The sequence below is a fragment of the Phocoena sinus genome, chromosome 3 (assembly GCF_008692025.1).
Source record: "Phocoena sinus isolate mPhoSin1 chromosome 3, mPhoSin1.pri, whole genome shotgun sequence".
NCBI lineage: Eukaryota > Metazoa > Chordata > Mammalia > Artiodactyla > Phocoenidae > Phocoena > Phocoena sinus.
In genome coordinates, this window is record NC_045765.1 from 38,939,511 (window position 1) to 38,963,800 (window position 24,290).

General features: G+C 45.3%; 1 protein-coding gene across 2 annotated transcripts in view; it reads right to left on the reverse strand.

Moving 5' to 3' along the window:
* CYFIP2 (cytoplasmic FMR1 interacting protein 2) overlaps window positions 1-24,290 on the reverse strand; it is a 131,996-nt gene that overhangs the window by 69,731 nt on the left and 37,975 nt on the right. For both annotated transcript variants that reach the window (XM_032627786.1, XM_032627787.1), the window contains 9 exons: window positions 22,665-22,782; window positions 20,143-20,262; window positions 19,490-19,615; window positions 10,500-10,666; window positions 9,594-9,741; window positions 6,206-6,359; window positions 4,931-5,087; window positions 4,315-4,411; window positions 1,064-1,140 (listed from right to left, as the gene is read on the reverse strand). In XM_032627786.1, coding sequence (XP_032483677.1) covers window positions 1,064-1,140; window positions 4,315-4,411; window positions 4,931-5,087; window positions 6,206-6,359; window positions 9,594-9,741; window positions 10,500-10,666; window positions 19,490-19,615; window positions 20,143-20,262; window positions 22,665-22,782 — 1,164 coding nt within the window. The remainder of the gene's footprint in view (window positions 1-1,063; window positions 1,141-4,314; window positions 4,412-4,930; window positions 5,088-6,205; window positions 6,360-9,593; window positions 9,742-10,499; window positions 10,667-19,489; window positions 19,616-20,142; window positions 20,263-22,664; window positions 22,783-24,290) is intronic.

The window sequence follows — 24,290 nt, forward strand, 5'->3', positions numbered from 1 at the left end:
TCAAGTTGTTGAAAGCAAAACAAAGCAAATTTTTATTGTAGGGAAAAAAAGTAACAATCCTTGAAACTACTGGTTGGTACACTGGGATTTCCAATAAAAAGGGAAATATCTCTATCTCTATCTATCTATCTATCTGTCTATCTATGTAGGCAGGGTTTTTTTGACCAGTACTATTATGGGTTCCTCAAACCCAGGAATTCTCGGAGGTCTAAATCAACCCATACTGACAATACCAATGAGCCTGTAAAACTTGGCATATGCCCAGATCTCTCCTCTTCCTTGGCCTTCTGTCTGGCCTTCATACTCCCATTCTTGCTCACCTCCAATCCGTTCTCTACAGTTTAATGTTTTTAAAAGATCAAACTTCTAAAAATAAAAATCAAACTGGGTCACTGTCATGCTGTGGAAACTATCCCATGGTGTTCCACTCCTAGGACAAATGCCTACAAGGCCGCAAGACCTGGGCCCTGCCTACCTGCCCAGCTTTACCATGCAGGCTGCCCACTCTGTGGTCCGTGAATGAGACATTTACGTGTACTAATTCACATTAATCCTCTCAACAGCCCTACAAAGTAGAAGTAGGCATGCTCTTCATCTTATGCTTCTGCCACAGGGACTCTGCACAAGTAGTTTGTTTTGCCTGCAATTTCTAGCCCTACTCTTCACCCAGTTTTACTTAATCAAGTCCTATCAACTTCAGATGTGAACTCAAAGGTTACTTTCTCGGGACAGCCCTTCCAGTTACCCATCCCAAAGACTAGTTCAGGTTTAACTGTCATATATTCCCATTAGCTTGTCCTTCGTAGGAACCTCCCTTGACACTGTGCATTCAGTAGTTTTTATTAATGTCTGTTTTCCTCACTAGACTGTAAGCTCCATGAGATCTAGCACCACATCTGCCTATTTTCCTTTCTCCTACATTCTAGCACCGAATCCAGGCCCACGGAATCACTCAGATTTCCTTAGGTCCTAAAGGAGAAGGGAGGTTTTGCAACAGAGAACCTTGCCTTCCAGGTGGCAATCTTAGGAAGCTTTGCTGCACATAGCCCTGGGGCTCTCATACCTGCCAGCCATTGCTTTGTAGTAAGCAAAGATCTGGTCCGCCAGCTTGTAGACAAACTGATCAAAACACAGGTTCACCTGGTGAAGAAGAAGCAGGAAATGTCAATGGTGTCTGTCCGGCTTTCTTAGAGAAATTTCAGCAACTGAAAGGGGCAGTGGTGCAGGACTGCCTGAAGTGTGAGGTGAAGCAAGATGCTTTGCAGGAAAAAAAAAAGAAGATTCTGTGGCCAACTAAGTTTGAGAAGTCTGGTCTCTTGCTCTCAAGGTCCTCAACCAGGCACAAAGAAAGCAAAATTCAAAAAGCTGTTGAGGAACCACTGTCCCCACTGGTCCCCTCCTGGCTGTTACAAGGTGCCTGCCCAGGGGGAACGCCAGATAGGGCTTCACATCCTGTAATTATACATATCAGTCCCCTCATCTCTCCCAATAGAATTTCTTGTCTTTTCCTTTTATTTTACTTTACCTTGCTTTGCAAATGAAGAAGTTGATGGTCATTAAAAATTTAAAAACCTTTTTAAAACCAGTTTGCTTAAAAAGCTTTGGTTTTTAATGAATAAGAGACCGTCTTGCCTTTTCAGTGTTTCATCATGTCAGTGGCAGAATGTGATGCTGAGGTGAGAAGAAAGTTCACAGCAGACACAGAGGATCGAAAGCAAATCCTCCAATGATGGCAAGAGCAGGGAACGGCCAAAGGTGGGGCGTTAAAGAGATGGGCTCTGATAGTAGCAGGGTAACGGTATAACTTCAAAGGAAATAGACTGTATTTAGGTGATTAATCTTCAATCCTTTTTGCACCAAACTCCCAGTTCCGTAAGGTTAACTCTTTATTCAAAGAGCTTTCGTATCTTTTATTTTACACACTAAATGTTATTCTGAACATAAAAACACAGTGCTGTGTGCAGTATTGTCCTCACATGCACATAACCAAGGCCTCTGCCCTGGAGTCTGAGCTTCAAGGATCCCTAAGGGGGCCTCCTTCAGGCAAAGGACCCGTAGGATCCAGGGTGGGGTGCCCAACTCATGCCCCTCTTCTATACCCAGCTTTGAATATTCTTGCCCAAATAGCCCAAGTCCCTTCCAGGCCCTGTGTGCTCTTTTCCCTGGGCTCCTCCCTGAGAGAGCACTGTACGGCAGGTGTGTGTACCCCTAGGGCCTGGGGTTGGCCAAGGGGCACAGGAGGGAGACAAAGCTTGGTTATCCACACATAGGCCCTTCCTGATTCAGAACAGAGTCTGAAGATGGGAAGAGAAAGGGGGGCAGGCCATGAGCTCGGGGTCTCAATCTATACTTCTGCTCCATGGCCTCCAGTGTTATCCAGGGCTTATCTGTGTGCTTTACTTTTTTTTTTTTTTTTTTTTTTTGCGGTACGCGGGCCTCTCACTGTTGTGGTCTCTCCCGTTGCAGAGCACAGGCTGCGGACGCGTAGGCTCAGCGGCCATGGCTCACGGGCCCAGCCGCTCCGCGGCATGTGGGATCCTCCCGGACCGGGGCGTGAACCCGTGTTCGCTGCATCGGCAGGCGGACTCTCAACCACTGCGCCACCAGGGAAGCCCCTACAGTTATTTTTAAAATGTCACTTGGACATATGACACTCTAGAATTTTTGTTTTCAACCTGTTGGAGAACATGACTATCTAAAATCTTATTGGAAAATGGACCTGTCCAAGCTGTGATGCAACCAATTAACTTGTCTACTGGAATCTTCCTTTCCAAGTTTGTGTACTGCTCAGGAGACAAACAGGATAGATTTGCATTGCGGCCCATCAAGGTTTTCAACTCCCATAGCAACTGGAAGATTTAGAAAGAAAGCAGCATCTGTACTAGATTTCCTTTGAAATACATAAACTTTCAAACTAATTTGGTGGTAATGCTTGTCCTAAGACACTTACATCTTTCCTTTATAAATAAGAATGCCTTATATTTGTGTGAAAATTGGCCTCATTCTACGTTTATATAATCCCATGTACTTAGGTGGAGCAGAGACTCTCATTCCAATTTCCAGATGACACAATTGAGATATTTCATAGTCCTTAGCACTGCTGATCCCCTGTTTCTGGTCCTTGCTGGCCCGTGGTAGGACTGCACTTCCTCGCTCCTCTTTGAAAGGAGGCACTGCCATGAGACTTGCTTTGACCAATGACATGTCACTTCCAGGTGGAAGCTTTAAGTATCAGAGTATGATTCACCCTGACACATCCCCCTGCCATGGCAACTAGTGAATATCCCAGATGGGTCCCAGATTAAAGACTACATAGAACAGAGCCTCCCGCCAACATGCAATGGAGAAATGAACCTTTGGTCCCAAGCTACTAAGAATGTGTGATTGTCTGTAACTGCAGCATATCCCAGCCTTTCCTGACGATTTCAGAAATAAAGCCCTTGAGGGACCATTCAACAGCTTCATAGGTGAGAGGATGGCTATTTCCATGCTACCAGTACTAGAATGAGACTCTATAAGCTGTGTGATGTGGAGGTAATGATACTTGAACACTCTAAGATTTATTATCTGTAAAATAGACAGTAGCATACACTTCTTAAATTACTGTAAAGACTATTTAAAATGTCCATAAAGTGCTTAGTACTATACCTGGCAAATGGTAAACATATAATAATTGATAGGCAGCATTACTGTTATTATTATTAGCCAATTAATCCAACTGTAAAAGACCCATTAGAAATTCATTTTACCCATACAGTTCTCAAGTTTGCCATCCCTGAACATCTGAAAAAGAAAGACTAACATCCTGTTCTAGGTCCCTTCTGATGATAATGACGTTTATAAAGGTCAGTGTCCAAAGCAAGTCACTGATCTCCCATGCTATGGTCTGAAAGTTTGTGTCCCCCCAAAATTCATGTGTTGAAATCCTAACCCCCAAAGGTGATGGAATTAGGAGGTGGGGGCTTTGGGAGGTGATGAGGTCACGAGGATGGAGCCTTTATGAACGGGATCAGTGCTCTTATAAAAGAGACCCAGAGAGCTCCCTGGCCCTGTCCACCACATAAGGACATGGCAAGAAGTCTGGGACCCAGAAGAGGGCCCTCCCCTGACCAGGTTGGCACCCTGATCTCAAACTTCTAGCCTCCAGAACTGTGAGAAATACATTCCTGTTGTTTATAGGCCCTGCAGTTTGTGGTATTTCATTACAGCAGCCCAAATGGACTAAGACACCCCACTCTGTGCCCAGCTAGAGACCTGAAAAGTCCAGACTCTTGGAACACTATTATAAGAACAAAAGGAGAAGCAATCACTTGCCTCAGCTTCGATCTCATCGTACAGGAACTGCTTTTTAAACTTAGTCAGAGCATAGTAGGCGCTGTCGTTGTACAGATCCAAAGGGTAGAGGACGTATCTGAAGAGGGAAAAACAACAGCCAGTAGCTCACTAATGATCTCTCTTAAGGCAGGCAGATTTAAACTTGCTTAGGAAATATGAACAGCTGGGTGAACAAATTCAGAGTTAGGAAAAAGAGACCCTTTCAGGGCCTAGGATGTTTCCAGCCTCCACTTAGGAATGACTTACTTTACTGTCTGCCCACAGAAAGCAAAGTCCATGATGTTAATAAATGCAAGGCTGAAAAGAATTAGTCTGGGACTGAAAGAAATCTGGTGGCCGTTAAGGCCATTAGCTTCCCTATCCCCAGAGATGATAATTTTCCCAGCGTGGCTGTTATGAACCTAGGAAGGACAGCTGGGCTGGTAGATTTCTGAACTTTTCTGCAAGGCTGAGTCACATCTGGTGGTGATTTGATCCTGGGTGGGGCACACTGCCTCATCTGGAAAGTTCTGGAAAGAACAGGGCTCGCTGGCTGGCAAACTGCCCTCTACCTGCACCTCGGGAACCTCCTTGCTGGCCCAACCCTGCCTCTTACTCCATCATAGAAGGTTCTTTGGTTTCCAGGATATGGTCTGTTAGAATCCAGGGCATGGACATCTCAATAGGGAACTGGATTCGCCGGCCCATGGTTAACTCCAGGAAGAATTCTCGGAACCAGAGCTGGGAGAGGTCGCAACACTGCTGCAGGGCTTCTGGAAGCATAAGGGAGAGAGCCTTGGGTTACACATCAGAAGCACCCGAAGATCTTAGTTCTTACTGGGTTTTTTTAAACTTTTATTCTTCTTTCATTGTGCTAGGTTCAGAGCAGGTACTGACGAAAATGACTCGATCAGTAGACCCTGCTCTCCTGTACCTGAAGGCCAGCCTAACGTCTATTTAGAAGACAGTGTTTGGGGAATTCCCTGGTGGTCCAGTGGTTAGGATCCCATGCTTTCATTGCCAAGGGCGTGGGTTCAATCCCTGGTCAGAGAACTAAGATCCCGCAAGCTGTGCAGTGTGGCCAAAAAAAAAAAGAAGACAATGTTTGTTCACCCAGCAGTGTGTGTGTGTGTGTGGCGGGGGGGGCAGTGATGTTTTAGAGCTTTAGATGCCCCTACAATTTCCATCGTGTCCTTACAAAGCCATCCTGAAAACATGCTAGCTAAGTGTCAAAGTGTGCTTGCTATAAGTGTCAAGACAGATCCACGGGTGCCTGCTTTTAACTGGACTGCAGCCATGACCCTTGCTTGTGATAAGTATGGATCCCTTACAGAGGTCTTGAAGACCCTTCCTAGGCTGCTCCCTGTGGAGAAGTTTGGGCTGTTTAAGATCACTCTTTTCAATACCAACAGACACATCGCCCCTCCCAGGACCCTGGGATGCTGCTCTCCCTCCACTCCCCACCCGTGTCCCACCTGCACATGCATCCCACCAACAGGAGAGGTGGAGCGGGGGACTTGGGATCCAGGTGCAGTCCGGGAGCCTCCTTTGCTAGGAGCAACGGGCACTAATCAGCTCAACGCTGCTGCTTAAAAACAAAAGGCTGACCTGGTCCCTGCGTGTGTCTGAGGGTGTCACCTGTTTGTGATCCCGCTTTACTGGGAACTTCATAACAAATTACCTACAAATATCTACCAGATTTAGCTGAGTCAGAATAGCTGGACTGAGCCTGGCCTTTCCCAGAGTCTACTGGAAAGTGTGCCTTTTTTCTTTGGTGGCAAAATGTGCCTCTTTGGGTAGATGATCACGTCTCTTTGCAACTTCTGGCCCGACAGCCTTAGACGCTCTAGTCCCTAGGAGCCCTCCCCCTGCCCCCGACAGGGTGGCTCACCACTGATGTTGAGCAGGTGGGTGAAGAAGAAGGACTGCTTGTGGAAGTCCTCTATGGCGAGGACGATGGGTCCATCCAGGCTGCTCCGCAGGGTCTTCTTGGAGCCACTTTTGTCTGCGATGAGCGATTCAAGCATGGTCCGCACCATGTACAGCTTGAAAAAGAAAGGAAGATGGGAAGGTCAGGGGCTGGCCCTCCATCCAGGGGAAAAGGTTGCTTTGTGCTGTGTTTCTATTCTTTTTTTCTGAAGATATCTGCCCTTAAAAAGTACTGTCTTAAGGAAGCACCAGTTTAGGGGTGGAGAAGTAAATTTGGAATGTGTAACCTTCAAGAGGGAGACTGGCCAGCCTGGCAGGATGTTCTGCCTGGGGCCGGCGGCCTCCCGGGTGGGAGGACCTGGTAATACCAGGTCTTTCAAGGCCCAGGGTCCTGCCTGCTCTGCTTGGCCCAGGCCGTGGGCATCAGAGGAGAACCTCATTCCACGTCACCCTGGAGTCGCTCCCTGCTTTACTGGACAGCCACGGTGGCACCAGGGGTAGAGCACTGGACTCAGAGTCAAAAGAATGGGGTTCAAGGCTAGGTACGCCCCTGACTTGCTGTGTGACCTTGGGCAACAAAGTCCCACTCTGGGCCTCAGTTTTCTTATCTGCTAACGTGAGGAGGTTGCACCAGATGCTTTCTCCAACCAGTCCCTTTCAGCTCTGACATTCCAAGGAACTGTGAAATGGGGTAGGATCAGAGCAAGCCCCCCACCACCTCAGGTTTCCGACCCTCAACACCGAGGGACAGCGCCTCTGCAGGTATCAGCTGCATGGTACAGCTTGCCGAAATGCTGGGTGGATAGCAGGTGAAGATCGGTACTTACACAGGAGGCCTACTAGACAATTAACTCCTGCTTACAGAGAGTCTTAAGTGCAAAGGGCGCAAGTGCTAATCTACATCTTTCCACATCATGTGTCTTTGAATCTTAGGGCTGGAAGGGGCCGTGAACAGCCAGGCTAGTCCATTCCTGCTGCCTCCTGGAGAAGGGTACCCAACCAACCCAGCCAGGCGGTGTTATACCAGGGATCGGCAGCCTCTTCGGCCCTGTGTGCCACCAGTGGGGTGAAACAAAGCCCGCGGGGACCACTGGCAGGCCTAAGACATAGATAGGAGAGAGGAGGAGGGAATGGGAGGGCAGGAGAGACAGGGAAGAGGGAGAGAGAGAAGAGAGAGAGAGAGAGAGAAAAGCAAGAGGTATTGTATACGGTGGGAAAGCCGCCACGACTGCTAGAGGCCATCTGCCGACCACCTCTGAGATGCTCCAACCTCCCTCTGCCACCACGTCCATGCTGGCCGCCTCTGATCTTCTCTAGGACCACACCCACCACACGCCTGGCCTGGGCTGGGCAGCACGGCCACAGAAAGGAGTGGCACACCATCCCTGGCACAGCACTTTCCTTTGTGGTGAAGGAACTACGGGGCTGCTGGTTTATCAGGCAGCCCACCCTCTGCAACCCTGTCGGTGGGCACGGCTGACCATCCCTAAGACTCGAGAGGCACTGCTCTAATGATGGCCTTTGGAGGCCTCCAAGAGAGGAGTCTTCAATCCAGTCTGTGCGGGTGTCGACTGATTTGTACCAAATTCTAACTATTTGAAAAACCATTTCATCCCTAAGAGGGGAAACGTTTTCCCCACCTACTTTTATTAAACAAAGCATTTAATGCACCAGAACAGTCACCTCCCAGCTCTGCCAGATGCCATGTCTACCGTGCTCCCAAGGCCCTAACAGAGCCCCAGGGTGGGAGTCAGGAGACCTGGTTCTCGTCCCACCTCCATCTAAACTCACCTTGTGACTTGGACAAGTCACTTCCCCTCTCTGGACCTCAGTTTCCCCATCTGTAAAATAGGGGGAGGAACTAGTTTGCGACTAGTTTGTCTCTAAGGGCTCTTCCAAGCTGACTGTCTAGGAGTCTATCAAGTGTGTCTGTGCCACCCTAACATGACTTGGGGGTGTCAGGGGGGCCTAACTGTTGGTGACACTCCTTCTCATATTATCTTTACAAATGCTCCGTTCTCCCTCCCTGCCCCCCACCCCTCTCTCATTCTCTGCCTGTTGGCCCCCTTTTGCGACCTCCTCCTTTCCAGTTTCTTTTTTGCCTCGCCTGGAAGCAACACCCAGAAGCCCTGCTCAGCCTCTCCAAGCCATTCTGGACTGGAAAGGTCTCTGGCCCTTGGCATGACACAGAACCGTCTGTAGAAGCTTCCTTGAGAAGTTCCATGTCTCTCGAGCAGGCAAGAAAAGTGCAAAGGGGTCTATGAGCTGCAGGCCAAGGGAAGCTACGATGCCAGTGCTGAGAACCCAGCTCTCCCGGGTGCTGCCTCCTTGCCCCCACCCCGTGCCCAGACACAGACACACATACAGTGAGAAGCGTCAGGGGTGGGCCTCAGATGGCTCATCTCAGATGATTCAAGGAATCAGGATTTCAGAGATGAGAGAGGTTTAAAGGTCATGTGAAGCAGGAGTTCCCAGCCTGGGGCTTTGGGGGCCTGTAAGACCTTTAAAAGCTATAATGGGTCCATATGCTTTTTCTCAATAGCTCAAAAAGCCTACCAGAAACTATTTATCCTTAAGTAGGGGGCAAGGATTTAACTGAGATGCCTAGGTTCTTTACTTTTTTTTCTGTAATTCTACCGACTACTTTGGATAAGCCACAGACAACCTCTCGTTGTTGAAAAAGCTCCGGTTGGCAACTCTGAATATCTCTGATTATTAGACTTTCTCTAAGTGGTTGAGGGCTTTGGATACTTGTGATTTTGGTGGCGGGGGGTACGGGGAATAACAAAAGCGGTGTTTTGTCAGTAACGTGATCTCATCCAAAGTTTTCATTTAACGGAGAAGATAACCAGAGCTCAGAGAGGTCAAGGCACTTGCCCAAGATCCCACAGCAAGTCAGATGCAGAACTTAGGAATTCCCAAGCTAGGACATCACTACAGGGGAAGCGGGGGTCAGCGTTCATTAAACAGGGACAGGACAGATGCATACAGATTTCACTTTAAACTTCTCCTATACTTTGGAACCTGTACTTCACAGGGCTAGGACAGCCAGTCCTGGTATTACCCCCATTTGCCAGATTAGACAACTGAGGCACAAAGAGATCTGTGTAACGTGCCCGAGGTCACACAGGTATCTAGGACTAGAATCCAGGTCTCCTGAATCTTAAGTCAGTGGTCCTCCCTCTTATATCAAAACAAGATGGCAGAATAAGACTAGAGCAGCCGCTTGACCCTGCCCCTCCTGCCTGAGGACCCCCAGCCCCACTGCCCCATGGTCCAGCCAGGATGACCTACCATAGCCTGGCTGGCCTCTGAGTCAGCAGAGCTGGGCTGTGCCTGGAACTGCTTACCTGTGTGCTGGAGGGTCCCACGGCACGCCGGGGCACCTTGATGTCAAATCCACCTTTGGGGTCCTTCTCCCCTCTCAAGCACGGGTCATTGGGGGGCTCTCGGCCTCCCTCCCAGTCACAGATGGTTTTCCGAATTGCCTGTAGGACACTGGGGAAGGAAGAACCTGGATTCAGACCAGCTGGAAAGAGGCACTGCAAGCCTGTTTCTAGAGGCCATGGTGTTCCAGGACCACGTGCCTTAGAACTCCTGGCATGCTTGTGAAACATGCTCACTCCAGGGCCCCATCCCCAGGGATGCTGGCTTAACAGATCTGAGGTGCAGCCCAGACGTCTGCATTGTACAAGTGCCCCGGTGATTCTGAGGCCCACTGGCTGTCTGAGAACTCAGCTCCGAGGCCACACAGTGGGAGAGAACCTGAGTGAAGGATGGCTAGTTTTCTTTTTGCTTTTAGGACAGTTTCATTAGTCCATTTAAATCTCTGTATATTTAAAACTTGAATAATAGCTTATATGTGTTGCACACTTACTCCATGCTGCTGTGTGCTTAGGTCTATACACGGATTATCTCATTTCATCGTCCCAACAGCCTAGGGAGTAGGTACCATCATCATCCACAGTTTACAAATGAGGGAAACTGAGGTGTAGAGAAGGTAAGTAACATGACTAAGTTCACACAGCTAGACAGTGGTGGATATGGGCTCCAAACCCAGAGATGAAGGCTTAATTCATCCCAAATGTCCAATCTCCTGAAAGGGCCTCATAGGACTTGCTGGAACTCACTGGAAGGTCCGTTTGTGTTCAGACACTTCCCTGGAAGCTGAATGATCTGGGAACGTCCTCTGTGGCCTGTACCCAGCACCCCCGATTTTGGATGTGCCCCCTGAAAAAGGCCATCTGAAGACCCACCTGATGAGGACATTCTTCTTCTTCCGCACTGCCTGCCTGAGGGGTTCACGCAGGGTCACCTGGGCAAAGTCCTGCAGGGCTGCGTAGATGGTGTTCCTGATGGCCTGGTTGAAGACGCTCTCCATTCTGCCCATGAGCACCTGCAGGCCTTTGATCATGGCGATCACCTGGCCAGGCACAGATCGAGGTCAGGCTCACTGTGCCTTGGCATACCCGTCTGTCCGGTACCCTCACCACATCTCCGGGGGGGGTGCTGGAGGAGACATCCTGAAGCACGAGGCCAGCGAGTGCTACTCAGAGTGTCAGTTCACGGCTGGGTGGAAACGTGTGCCAGAAGAGAAATCAGCACTCCACTTCCCTTATCAAGGAAGCGCTGCTACAAAGCAAAGATGTCAGCCACACGCTGTGCGTGTGCTTCACCATCAGCTGATTTTTATTCTGGCACCGGCCCCCCATCTTGCCGCTGACTGGTGACAATTGGCAGCTGGTCCATGGACCATGTTTTGAGTAGCACTCTGACTTTGAGAGGTCTCTCCACATCCCATGTACCCAGACACAAGATCAAATAGAACTTCTTTCTATAGCATTTTTACAATCTTTGCTTTCGAAGTGATTTGGCCAGTTGCTGCTTGAGTCCATAAAATAGGATTCCTATAGAAGTCTTGTGAGGAAAGGCTTCTGCCCTTCTACTTACCTCCTCCCTAGCCCCTTAACTCACTTATCTGTCTGCAGAGGTGGGGAGACAGGTGACTAGGATGCGTGTAGCGTCACTTTGACCTTGGCGCTCACTTGGGATCTGCCTGCCTGTGGGGTGTGTCCTCTCCTCTGGGTGCCTGTCTTGTCCCTGCGGTAATCACCCCTCCCATCCCGAGGATGGGGGGTGTATATTTATGCAGCTGCTTTGCCTGTTTCCCAGTGGGAAGTTTCATGGGATGGGGGAGGAATAGGAAGCCTGGTGTGGCCTTGAGTGAAGTCACATTCTCTGGTCCAGCTTTACCAAACCTGATCCTTTGGCCCCCATCAGCCTCAAGTGCTAACTTCTAGATTAGCTCGGAATTCAGAGGGGAGGGAGATCAGCTCGGTGTTTTGTGACCACCTAGAGGGGTGGGATAGGGAGGGTGGGAGGGAGACGTTAAGAGGGAGGAGATATGGGGATATAAGTATACGTATAGCTGATTCACTTTGTTATAAAGCAGAAACTAACACACCATCGTAAAGTAATTATACTCCAATAAAGATGTTTAAAAAAAGAGAATTCAGAGGGGAAAGCCTTGTCAAATCAGCCTCCTGAAAACTGCCACACTTGTCACACCCCTCATGACATGGTCGATTTCCTCCCTCTGCACCAGACTGTAAGCACTGCAGGGGTGAGGCTTGGCACGTTGTGTAGGCTCCATCCCTGGGGCCCGGGGCCCTGGTGGGCCCTCAAGAGATTTTTCTTGAAAAGCAATGAGTAAATGAATGAATGAGCTTAGATGCTAAGCCTTTATGTTCCTCCAAACTGTAAATGAAGAAATAGAACATTCGAGGCAGGAGAAATAGTGAGAATAGTTCAGAAGGTAAGAATTTTCACTAGAACCAACAGTCTAATGGTTTTGCTGAAGAGAACCTTTATAGTGCAGAAATAATGAGAGAGAAGATCTAAAGGAATGTTAATTCATAAAAGAATCTGGGATCCTGGCTGGCAATGAAACCAGGAAATAAGGGACAAAGGAAGGACAAAATAGTGAAGATTTTTCACAATAACTCCAAACACAGAAGAGTATGCAGATCTGTTAGAGCTAAGGGAAAATCTTTGCAACTTTGGGCTAGGCAGAGATTTCTTAGCTAGAACACAAAAAAATCACAAACCACAGAATAATAAATAAGTTGAACTTCCTCAAAATTAAAAACAGGTGCTCTTTAGAAGGCACCCACCCCCCCCAAAAAAAATGAAAAGACAAAGTCACCGATTAGAAAAAATATTTGCAACGTATTTGTGAATAAGGACTTGTATCTAGAATATATATAGATTCTCACAATTTAATAGTAAGAAGATGGAAAGATAATTGTAAAAAATGGGCAAAAGATTTCAATAGACAACACTTCACAAAGGAAGATGTATGAATAGCCAATAAGCACATGAAAAGATGCTCAATATCATTAATCTTCAGGGAAATGCAAATTGAAACCTCAGTGAGATGTACTAAATATCCATTAGAATGGCTAAGATTAATAAGACTGACAGCACAAGCGCTGTGAGGGTGTGTGCAACAGAACCCTCATATATAACTGGTGGGAATATAAATTGGTACACCCGCTTTGGAAAACTGTTTGGCAGTTTCTTAAAAAGTTAAACATACACCTCCAATATGACCATTCCAAGAGAAATAAAAACCTATGTCTACACAAACACTTATACTCAAATATTTAAAGCAACTTTGCTTACATTGGCCAAAAGCTGGAAATGGCCCAATGTTTATCAACAACTGACTAGATATACAAATTGTAGAATAGCCACACAATGGAAAAATACTCAGCAATGAAAGGAAACAAACTATTGATACAAGAAACAATGTGGATGAATCTCAAAATTATTACGCTGAGTGAAAAAGCCACACGCACAAAATACATACTATATGATTCCACTTAAATAAACTTCTAGAAAATGAAAACAAATCTATGGTGACAAAAAATGTGATTGTTTAGGGCCAAGGATGGAGGGAAGGATGGATTGCAAATGGCATACGAAGTCTTAAAGGGAGATGAAAGTGTTCTGTATTTTGTGCTTTTGGTTTCACAGGTGTATATACAACTGTCAAAACTTTGTGAATTATACACTTTAAATGGATGCAGCTTACCAAATGTAAAGTATACCTCATTGAAAAAAACAATACTATTCTCATGGAGATAGCACATTCACGACACAAGAATTGGGTGTGATTAAAAAAAAAAGAAACATTCAGAGAACAAGATGGAGCTTTTGGACATTTAAAATATTATAGGCAAAATAAAAAATACTAACAGAGTTGAAAACTGAAATTAAGGAAATATCCCATAAAGCAGAACAAAAATAAGTGATACGCAATAAGACAGAAAAGATAGGAAAATTAGACACTAACTCCTGGGCATCCAACATCTGACAGATAGAAAACCCAGAAAGAACAGAGAAAACAGAGAGGAGGAAATTATCAAAATTAAAATTCAAGAAAATTTCCCAGACCTACAGAACTTGTATTTCCACACTGCAATGGCCTATTTAGTGTCCCAAACAATGAATGCAAAAGGCCCTTATCATGATGCCTTACAGTGAAACTTCAGAAAAACTGTGATAAAGAGATGAGACTGTAAGATTCTACAGATGAAAACAAAAGAATAAAGTCAGACTCACATTTCCTAATTTCAAAACTTACTACAAAGTTACAGTAATCAAAATGGTATGGTATTGGCATATAGAAAGACATATAGATCAATGAAAGAGATCTGAAAGCCCAGAAATAAACCCTTACATTTAGAGTCAATTGATTTTTGACAAGAGTACCAAGACAATTCAATGGAGAAAGAATACGCTTTCCAACAACTGGTGCTGGGACAACTGGACATCCGCATGCAAAAGAATGAAGTTGGACCCCCTACTCACACCATATTCAAAAATTAACTCAAAATGACCAAAGACCTAAATGTAAGAATTGAAACTATAAAAATCTCAGAAGAAAACATAGGAGTAAACCTTTGAGAACTTGGACTAGGCAATGGTTTCTTAGATATGACACCAAAAGCACAAGTGACAAAAGAAAAAATAAAAGGAACTTCATCAAAATTGAAAACTTTTGTGCTTCAAAGGATACCATATAGAAAGTAAAAAGACAACCCATGGAATGGAGGAAAATTTTTTCAAATTATATGTCTGATAAGGGACTTGTATCCAGAATATATAAAAACTCTTTCTTTTGGTGTTTGAATATTGATATATTTTTAAATATACCAGTTCTGGAAACAAGATGCATAATAAAATTTTTTCCTCTTTTTCATTTTGGCTCATAAATTTGGCTGCATTTTAGAAAACAGTCCCTATTTTCCTGGTAACCATGGCAAATTAATTAGCTTTTTCTGATACAGAATATATAAAAACTCTTATACTTCAAAAATAAAAAGACAAATAACCTAAAATAAAATGGGCAAAGAATCTGAACAGACATTTCTCCAAAGAAGCTATGCAGACGGCCAATAAGCACATGAAAAGGTGCTCAATATCATTAGTTATTAGGGATATGCAAGTCAAAACCACCATGAGAAACTACTTCACAACTAGGATGGCTAAAATAAAAAAGACCATAAGTGATGACAAGGATATGAAGAAATTGCAACTCTCGCACACTGCTGGTGAAAATGTAAAATGGTGCAGCTGCTTTGGAAAACAGTTTTTACAGTTCCTCAAATTTTTAAACGTAGAGTTACCACGTGACCCAGTAATTCTGCTTCTAGGTATATACTCAAGAGAATGAAACATATTTCCACACAAATACTTGTACACAAATGTACATATCAGCATATTCATGACAGCCAAAAAGTTGAAACAACCCAAATTTGTGAATATATAAACAAATATGATATATTCATACAATGGAATATTATTCAATCATAAAGGAATGAAGTACTGATATATACTAGAACATGGATGAACCCTGAAAACATCATGCTCAGTGAAAGAAGCCAGTCACAAAGGATCACATATTATATGGCTCCATTTAAATATAATCTCCAGAAGAGGCAAAACTATGCAGACAGAAAGTAGATTAGTGATTGCCAGAGGCTGGTGGGGAAAGGGATGAATGGCAAATGACCACTAATGGGTATGGGTTTTTTTGGGGGGATAACAAAAATGTTATAAAATTAGGCAGTGGTAATGGTTTCACAGCTCTGAATATACTAAAAATAAGTGTACACTTTAAAGGGTGAATTTTTTTATATATAAATTATATCTCAATAAAGCGATTATTAAAAAATTACACAGAGGAAAAAATAACAAGGAAACAGGGATTAGACTAGAATCCAACTTTTCAGCGGCAATACTAAAAGCTAGAAAACAATGGAATAATACCTTCAAAATTCTGGGAAAAAATTATTTACAATTTAAAATTCTCTAGCCACTCACTATGAGTGAATTTAGAAGTAAAACATTTTCAGTTATTCAAGATCTCAGAAATATTTTCCCCCATAATCCCTTTCTAAGAAAGCTTTGGAGGATATACTCCACCAATATAAAGAGAGAGTCAGCCCTGGGGTCCAATACAGGAGACGGACAAAGGGAATCCCAGGGTAATGATGATGAGATATCTCAGATCAGTAACTGAACAACAGATCTAGAGACAAATCAGTTCAGATTGAAGAGAAGGAAAAGGGGCTTCAGCGGGAATGGCTCCAAGAAGAAAAAGAGTAATAAAATTCATAAAATAATGATTGTGATTAGCTCTTTCGTAGGAAGTTTTACATTGGTATGTTTGAGGGCTCCTTTTTGATTGGATCATAGAAAACTTATCAAACAAAAAGGCAAAAGCTGTGCCAGAAAAGAGATGTATTCATATTAGACCACATGACTCAGCAATGAACAGTTACTCAGTTTTAGTAATACAGAGCAACTATTAATTTAACCAAAAAGTGTTAAATTGCCACTTTGGGAAGATGGGAGAAAGAAATTGGGTGTATTGGGGGTGGGAATGGGAGGCAGAGATGAAAGAACGAAACTGTTTTCTCCCAAAGTAGGAAATCAATAGAAAATGCCATAAATTGAAAAACCAAGGAAGAGCCCCATCAGGCTGTTAGTAGAAGTACAGAGATAGATACCAGAAGAAATAGCTTGATGAGGTGAGAAGATATTTCCTATTTTGGGATTCAGGGAGGAGTGAGGTGGTGCAGGTTACTATAATATTTTTGCCTTGTGTTAGTGTTGTTTAATGCCACGTAAAATTACTTTTCTTTCTTTAAAATTTAATTTAATTATTTTTATACAGCAGGTTCTTATTACTTATCTATTTTATACATATTAGTGTATATATGTCAATCCCAATCTCCCAATTCATCCCACCACCACCACCGCCCCCCCAGAATTACTTTTCTTAAATTTATTTTTACATGGCTTACTAACGAAATAAAAATTATAAAACCTCTCAATGTAAAGTAAGGACTAGAAGGAAATACAGAAAATGCCACTGGTGGTTGTGGATGGATGATTTTCTGAGACTATGGGAAGGTGAGTGTAGGAGTGGGGTTGAGAGGAGCATTTTCTAAACTACCTATGGTGCCTTTTATTAAGGATAGAGAGGTATAAACAGTTCTACAAAGTTGTATGTCCTCTTTGACTGAAAGTCTCATTTTATATAAATAGGCTTGAGGAGGACTTTCTCGCCCAGTGATGACTGGGCAACTGTCTTCCAGGCTGACTATTTGCAATGGAAGTGCCAGCAGGTCAGGACCAGTCAGCTCAATGCCAAGTGTGATTACAATCTGTGTGGGGAGAGAGGAGAGACCCACACGACCAGCAGCGGGTAAACACACCAACCAAATGGGGTGAGTCCATGCAACAGACTATCACTCAGTCATAAAAGGCAATGCAGGCTTCCCTGGTGGCACAGTGGTTGGGAGTCCACCTGCCGATGCAGGGGACGCGGGTTCGTGCCCCGGTCCAGGAAGATCCCACATGCTGCAGAGCGGCTGGGCCCGTGAGCCATGGCCACTGAGCCTGCGTGTCCAGAGCCTGCGCTCCACAACGGGAGAGGCCACAGCAGTGAGAGGCCCGCGTACCACAAAAAAAAAAAAAAAAAGGGGGGGGGGGGAATGCAGTACTGATTTGTGCTACAATGGAGGGACCTTGAAAACATGAAGTAAAAGAAGCCAGACAGGGCTTCCCTGGTGGCGCAGTGGTTGAGAGTCCGCCTGCCGATGCAGGGGACACGGGTTCGTGCCCTGGTCCGGGAAGATCCCACGTGCCGCGGAGTGGCTGGGCCCGTGATCCATGGCCGCTCAGCCTGTGCGTCCGGAGCCTGTGCTCCGCAACAAGAGAGGCCACGACAGTGAGAGGCCCGCGTACCGCAAAAAAAAAAAAAAAAAAAAAAAAAAAAAAAAAAAAAAAAAAAAAAAAAAAAAAAAAAAAAAAAAGAAGCCAGACACAAAAACCACGTATGATAAGACACTACTTATAGGAAACAGCCAAAATAGGGAACTCCACAGAAACAGGAGACTGCTTAGGGCTACAGGGATAGGGAATAAGGGGTGAATGTACTGGTTTCTTTTTGAGGTGATGAAAATGTTCTCAATTTGACTGCAGCTGCCCAGCACTGGCAATATACTAAAAATTAATGAATTTACTTTTTAAACTTGCGGTACTCCTCATCCGACTTCTGGCTGTGCAGCCTGGAGCCCATCACCACCTGGGGAACATCAGCTGTCACCCTCACTGTCGACGCACCTGGCACTTTTCTACCTTATTTCACTGATTCCCCCAAGAACACTGCAAGGGAGGTGCTATTATTATACCCCTTGACAGATAAACTGAGGCTCAGACAAGTGCCTTCCTAAAGGCTACATGCCTTGTAATTGACTGAGGGTTCAAATTCAGGTGGTGTGACGCCAGGGGCCCACTCACAACGACCCTGGTTGACTGCAGCACAGCAGCTTTCAGACTTTTGGGTCTGCGATTTACAGTAGGAATTGTATACTATCTACTAACTCAGGAACACATACCTGCCTGAAATGACCCCACTGAGCCTCAGTTCTTTAAAGTACAGCCTGGAGATCAGCTAAAGAGCAACTCTAACCCCTAATGTGTATGACGCTTTATAGCCTTCACTGCTCATCTACATCATTATCTCTGGTAATTACTCTTTGATTTTCAACAATAATGCTGGGATGGAAGTGGGCAGAGATAATCAGCTCCATCTTATAGACAAAGAGGCCGAGGCTCAGAGAGATGAAGGGTCCGGGGGCAGCATCCAAGTCTCTGACTTCTAGGCTTCAGAGAGTCATGAAAGAGGAAGCTGTCACTCATAACCCAGCAAGAATGAGCTCCGTCACCCTCACAGACATATCTTTTTGTAATCAGACAAACAAAAAAACCAAATCAGAAGGTTATAAAGCAGGAAGTAGAATCCTCCCTTTAGAAATTACTACTGTTAATGGTTTGGTATATATAAACATATACACTTATGTCCTTCCATTTTGAGCAAATGTGCAAAAGTATATTAATTTTGGTAGAAATGGCATCATTTTACATGCCGCCCTTTAACCTGTTTCTTTTTTAACTTAACAATATACTTTGTATATCTTTTCATGTCAGTACATCCATTTTAGTGGCTGCATAGTATTCAATGATATAGCTGTACCTTTATTTATTTTACTTGGTCCATATTGAAGGACATTTCTGTTGTTTCACATATTTTGGCATTATAAACAATACGGCAATAAATGTCTCGGCACAGTTGGTTTATTTCCCTGAGATATATATGTGCCAAACGGTATGCTCGTTAAAAATGTGAATACAGATGATCAGCTTGCCCTCAGAGAAAGCCTGTAAAATGTGGACTGGCCACTCAAAGTATCTGAGAAGGTCTACATCCCACTTCAACCAGCAACAGACATCACCAATCTACTAGATCTTTACTATCCTGACTGGTCAGCATTCTATCTCATCTTAGTTTCGATCTGAAGTTCTCCAACCACTCCTCAGTCTGGGCATTTGTCATATCTCTTTTGGCCACGTGTTTGGTCCCTGCTGTTGGGTCTAATGGAGTGCCTCTTTCTTTGGGATTCTAAGAACAGAATACGTTTCTCCATGCTTCTGAAAGAACAACTTGGGACAGAGATGAATTCGGGTGGGAGGAGGGGGCAGGGAAGTGCATGCACAGGAGGCCCATGGCTGCCGCCCAGCCCAGCACCCCTCCAGGAAGCCCTACGGCTGCTGACACGGAGCAGCCTCGGGGGTGGGGGACGAGGAGACGCAGGGAGTCAGCACCCACCTCGACGAAGGCAAACTTCTCCTCACTGGTGTAGTTGTAGCGGGTGGCTCGCTCATACTCCTCGGCCGTGCCCGGGCAGTCCTTGTTGCAGAACTTGTCCGTGGGGTGAACGAGCTTCCAGGAGTACTGGGGAGAGAGGAGAGACCCACACGTCCAACAGCAGGTGAATGAATCAACCAAATGGGATGAGTCCACACAACGGACTATCACTCAGTCATAAAAGGCAATGGAGTACTGATCTGTGCTACAATGGAGGGACCTTGAACATGTGAAGTAAAAGAAGCCAGACACAAAAACCACATACGATACGATTCTACTTATAGGAAACAACCAAAATAGGGAACTCCACAGAGACAGAAGGAGACTGCTTAGGGCTGCAGGGATAGGGAATAGCGGGTGATTGTACCGGGTCCTTCTTGAGATGATGAAAATGTTCTAAATTTGACTGCGGCTGCCCAGCACTGGCAATATACTAAAAATTAACAAATTTGCATTTTAAATGGGTGAATGGTGTGGTGTGTGAATTATATCTTGATAAAGCTGTTTAAAAAATAGAGTGCCAGAGAGAGGCAGGGGCAGATAGATCCCAAGTGAACAGAGTTCAGGATGGAGGGGGCCGGGAAGGGACAGACCCTCTGCCCCGGGACACCTACCACCTCCATGACGTGGGCGCTCCACTTGGACAAGAGCTGCAGGCCCCGCAGGGCCAGGTCAAAGAGTTCGCGGTACTCCTCGTCCGACTTCTGGCTGTCCAGCCCGGAGCCCGTCACCACCTGGGGAATATCACCTGTCACCCTCACTGTTGATGCACCTGGCACTTTTCTACCTTATTTCACTGACTCCCCCAAGAACACTGCAAGGGAGGTGCTATTATTATACCCCTTGACAGATAAACTGAGGCTCAGACAAATGCCTTGCTAAAGGCCACATGCCTTGTAATTGACTGAGGGTTCAAATTCAGGTGGTGTGACGCCAGGGGCCCACTCACAACGACCCTGGTTGACTGCAGCACAGCAGCTTTCAGACTTTTGGGTCTGCGATTTACAGTAGGAAGTGCATACTGTATACTAACTCAGGAACACGTACCTACTTAGAGGTATTCAATATAGGCATGAACAGTTTTCACGAAGCAACTTTATGCTCAATACTTGAGATTTCCTCTGATTTTTTATTCCATTTCACAACAAACTGCTAATCAGAAAGCAACTAAGTTGATTTCACAACTCAATTAGAAATGACTCACGGGCTGAGAAGCACTGGTGAAGATAAACATCTGTTTGAACATGTAATATTCCACCGTGAAATACTGTATGTATGTATACTGTGTATATGCATACATATATGTGTATATATCTACATATAGAGCCAGTCCTCATTATTTGTGGATTCTGTATCTGTGAATTTCCCTATTCACTAAAATTTATCTGTAACCTCAAGATCAGTCCTTGCAGTGCTTTCATGGTCAGTTTCAGACGTGTGCAGAGTGGGAAAAAATTTGAGTCATGTTCCCAGCTGAGGCTGAACAAGGCAACTCTCTGCTCTCTTGTTTCGGCTCCTACTATACACAAGTGTCCCGTTCCTGGTCTATTTAGTGCCCCATTTTCCTCATTCTTATACTTTTTAATGGTGATTTCATTATTTTAAATGGCCCCCAAGCATAGTGCTGATGCTCTGTCTATGCCCCTATGAGAAAAGAGGCTGTGATGGGCATTATGGAGAAAATATGTATTTTAGATAAGCTTTGCTCAGGCATGAATTATAGTGTTGTTGGCTGTGATTTAACGCTAACAAATCAACAATATATATTACATAAGGCGTCTTTAAGCAGAAGCGCATGTAAAATAAGGTTATATATTAAAAACCAGCTGATGCAAACACTGTGATCGGAAGCTCACAGGCACCTACCCCTGTATTTTCTCAAAGAGTGATGGTTCAGTACTTGCTGATTTAGTGTTGACGGCCACTTTATAGAATATAACTGCTGTGAATACTGAGAGTGGTCTGTACATACACATGTATAAGCTGTATAATTCTAAAAATAGCTTTGAGCCAGACTCATTCTTAGATCATACCAAAACTGGACAAGGAATGAAGGGATCCCCAGCACTTAAATTATTCCCATAGCTTATGTTCAGTTCATTGTCACATACAGTTAAGAAAGTCAAAGGTTTGGGCTTGACCCTGGTCCATGTCCACCAGAAGCCCTCTTGAGAATGTGGGCCACTCATCTAATGACCACACCACCTGCATTTATCTGGCTGTTCTCATTTCAAATATGATGCCCTTGGATCAAAGACGTTTCCCTAGTTTGGGTTTTGGAAAGCGTAACTATGGCCATCGGCCACATGGTGGAGCCAGTGGGCATATGCGTGGTAGTGCAGTCTTCCAGGAGCTCCAGGTACTAAGGGAGTTCAAATCTGGAGACCTATATTTATTAAACCAACATATATATTCATTAGAAGGGTTTATACAGAAAGAGATCCAGAAGGATATATATATCCAAATGTTAATCATAGTTGGTTCTGGGTGGAAGGCTTTTACATGATTGATTTTCCCTCCTTCTGCCTATCTGTATTTTTCCTGAGGTTTGTGCACCGATCATGCTTCCCTACAAGAAAAAAAAAAAAAAGGAAGAAAAGAAAAATCCAGTGCCACTAAAAATGTAATTAGTGGGACCACAGGAGATTTTTATGACCTTATTTTGCTGCTAACTGTATTTTCTGGCCTATTACAATGATTATTTATAATTGTAATTTAAAAATATTTAGATGGTGTTATCACCATGATTGTTCAGAACTTTGTTTCTCTTGCCATCCAGGATGGAGGTGGTTTAGATCCTGCACAGACTAACAATTACTGGGCTGTTACCAGCTGCTAGGCACAATGCATTTTCCATGCAGCATACTGTTTAATCCTCTCAATGAACCTTTCCAGATACTATTAGCTCCATTTTGCAGATGAGGGAACTGAGGCTCAGGGATGTTGAATAACTTGTGAAGGTCAGCAGCAGAACCAGAATCACACCCAGTTCCATCTGGCTCTAAAATCCATGCCACAAGTGTGTATTCCCTTACTCCTCCACTCTCCATGATCTCACCTCTTTTCCGGCCGGTCCTCACCCCTCCCCACCCTGGGCCCACACGGGCCTCCATCCCAGCAGCCAGAGCGAGCTCACCTCACTGTTGCTGTAGCGAGCGAGTTCGGAGATAAAGCGGATGTGGTCATCCCGGATCTGAACCATCTGCTCACAGATATTGTACTGGGGGCTGATGCTGCTCTGGGTGCACGTCCACCTGGGCAGAAAATCAGGGGGGTCAGAGTGGGTCCTGGCCTTAGGCACCTGGGTGGGGCAGGCTCCTTCCATTCACTAGTTGCTCCTGGTGCTTGGCCAACGTGGCCGGCTCCCCTGGGTGGACCAAGAGGTGTCCCAGCTACCAGCAAGAGTGCCTGCTAAATCCCACTGTGGGGACTGCAGGCTGAACGGAACAGCCTTTTATCCTCCTGCTTGGGGCTGGCCTCCTCTAAGACCCAATCGCAGGCTTTTCCAGATAACGGGTGTCCACAGTACTTACCAGTCACGTGAACGGGGAGGGACTTGCAGCCTCTCTAGGGCTGCAAAGGACTGGAATCCAAGCAAAGAAAAAGCAAGGTGGGCGACCTCCCAAACCTATCTACTGACCCCGGCAGCACTACGTCCTGTGGTTGAAGCTGTCGTTGGAGGGGGCCTATGGGCGGGACTGGGGAAAACTAAAGGGATTGTGCCTCTTTTTCAACAGCGAGCTGGCAACACGGAAGCTCTCTATGGAGAGGAAAACCACAGCCATTCTGAAAGTCTCTCTTTCTCATCTTCTCCCCCTTCCTCTCTTCTTTCTCCTCAACTCTTTCCTCAACTTTTTTGAAAGAGACCTTTGGGAGAACATCCTAAATTGGGGAGGAAATGAATGAATAAGAATCTTCACTCTCCTTCCCCAAGAGAAAAAAAGACAACCCCGTTCACTGTCCTCCGCCATCCGGTGCCGGGTGACCCAGTGGACAGATTAGCGTGGACACCAAACAAAGCAGATATGCGCTGTAGAGAGAATTTACTATTTCAAAAGGAGCTCTGAAAGGGCGCTCCAGAGAATACTCAGAATGGTGGCAGACTTCCTCATGCCTGTACTTTGGCATGACTTTCCTTTTGAGGTCTTTGTGTAGGGATGGGGACACCATCACTTGAACCTCTGACCACCATCCTGGTCACATCACCACTCCCAACCAACCTCAGGTGGCCGAGAATTCACGCAGGGAAAAGTGAAGAAATGAGTTCAGCATTCGGGACTCCATGCTTTTCCTGAAAGACCTCCTCATACACCAGCAGCCACTGGGTTATGAAAAGACTTAAACCAGCTTTCCCTGGCAAGACTCACCTGCTGTGGCTCAAAGCTGGTGGAGTTCAAGGACACTCCATTTACATACTTTTAAGGCCCTAATACCCTCACCCCTGACTAAAGGATGGTCGGCCCCACTCTGTATGGAAATGCAGGCAGAAACCTCCTGAACAAGGCCAGAGATCAAAGGGGTGGCCAAGACTGTAGCCGAATGTCCCCCAATTTCCATGAGGCGCTGACACCCCAGATCTTAGCTCAGATCACCTAGAGTAGTGGTTTATAAAACAACATAAGGAGAGGTCGTCAACCCGCTTCACAGTTGGAACCGTTGGAACAATACCCTCCACGGCATACTTACTGCATGGACACAAAACCTGAAGAGAGAACCGGTGTGATGAAGAACAAGGCCATCTCGCCCTGCCTGACCACTGAGG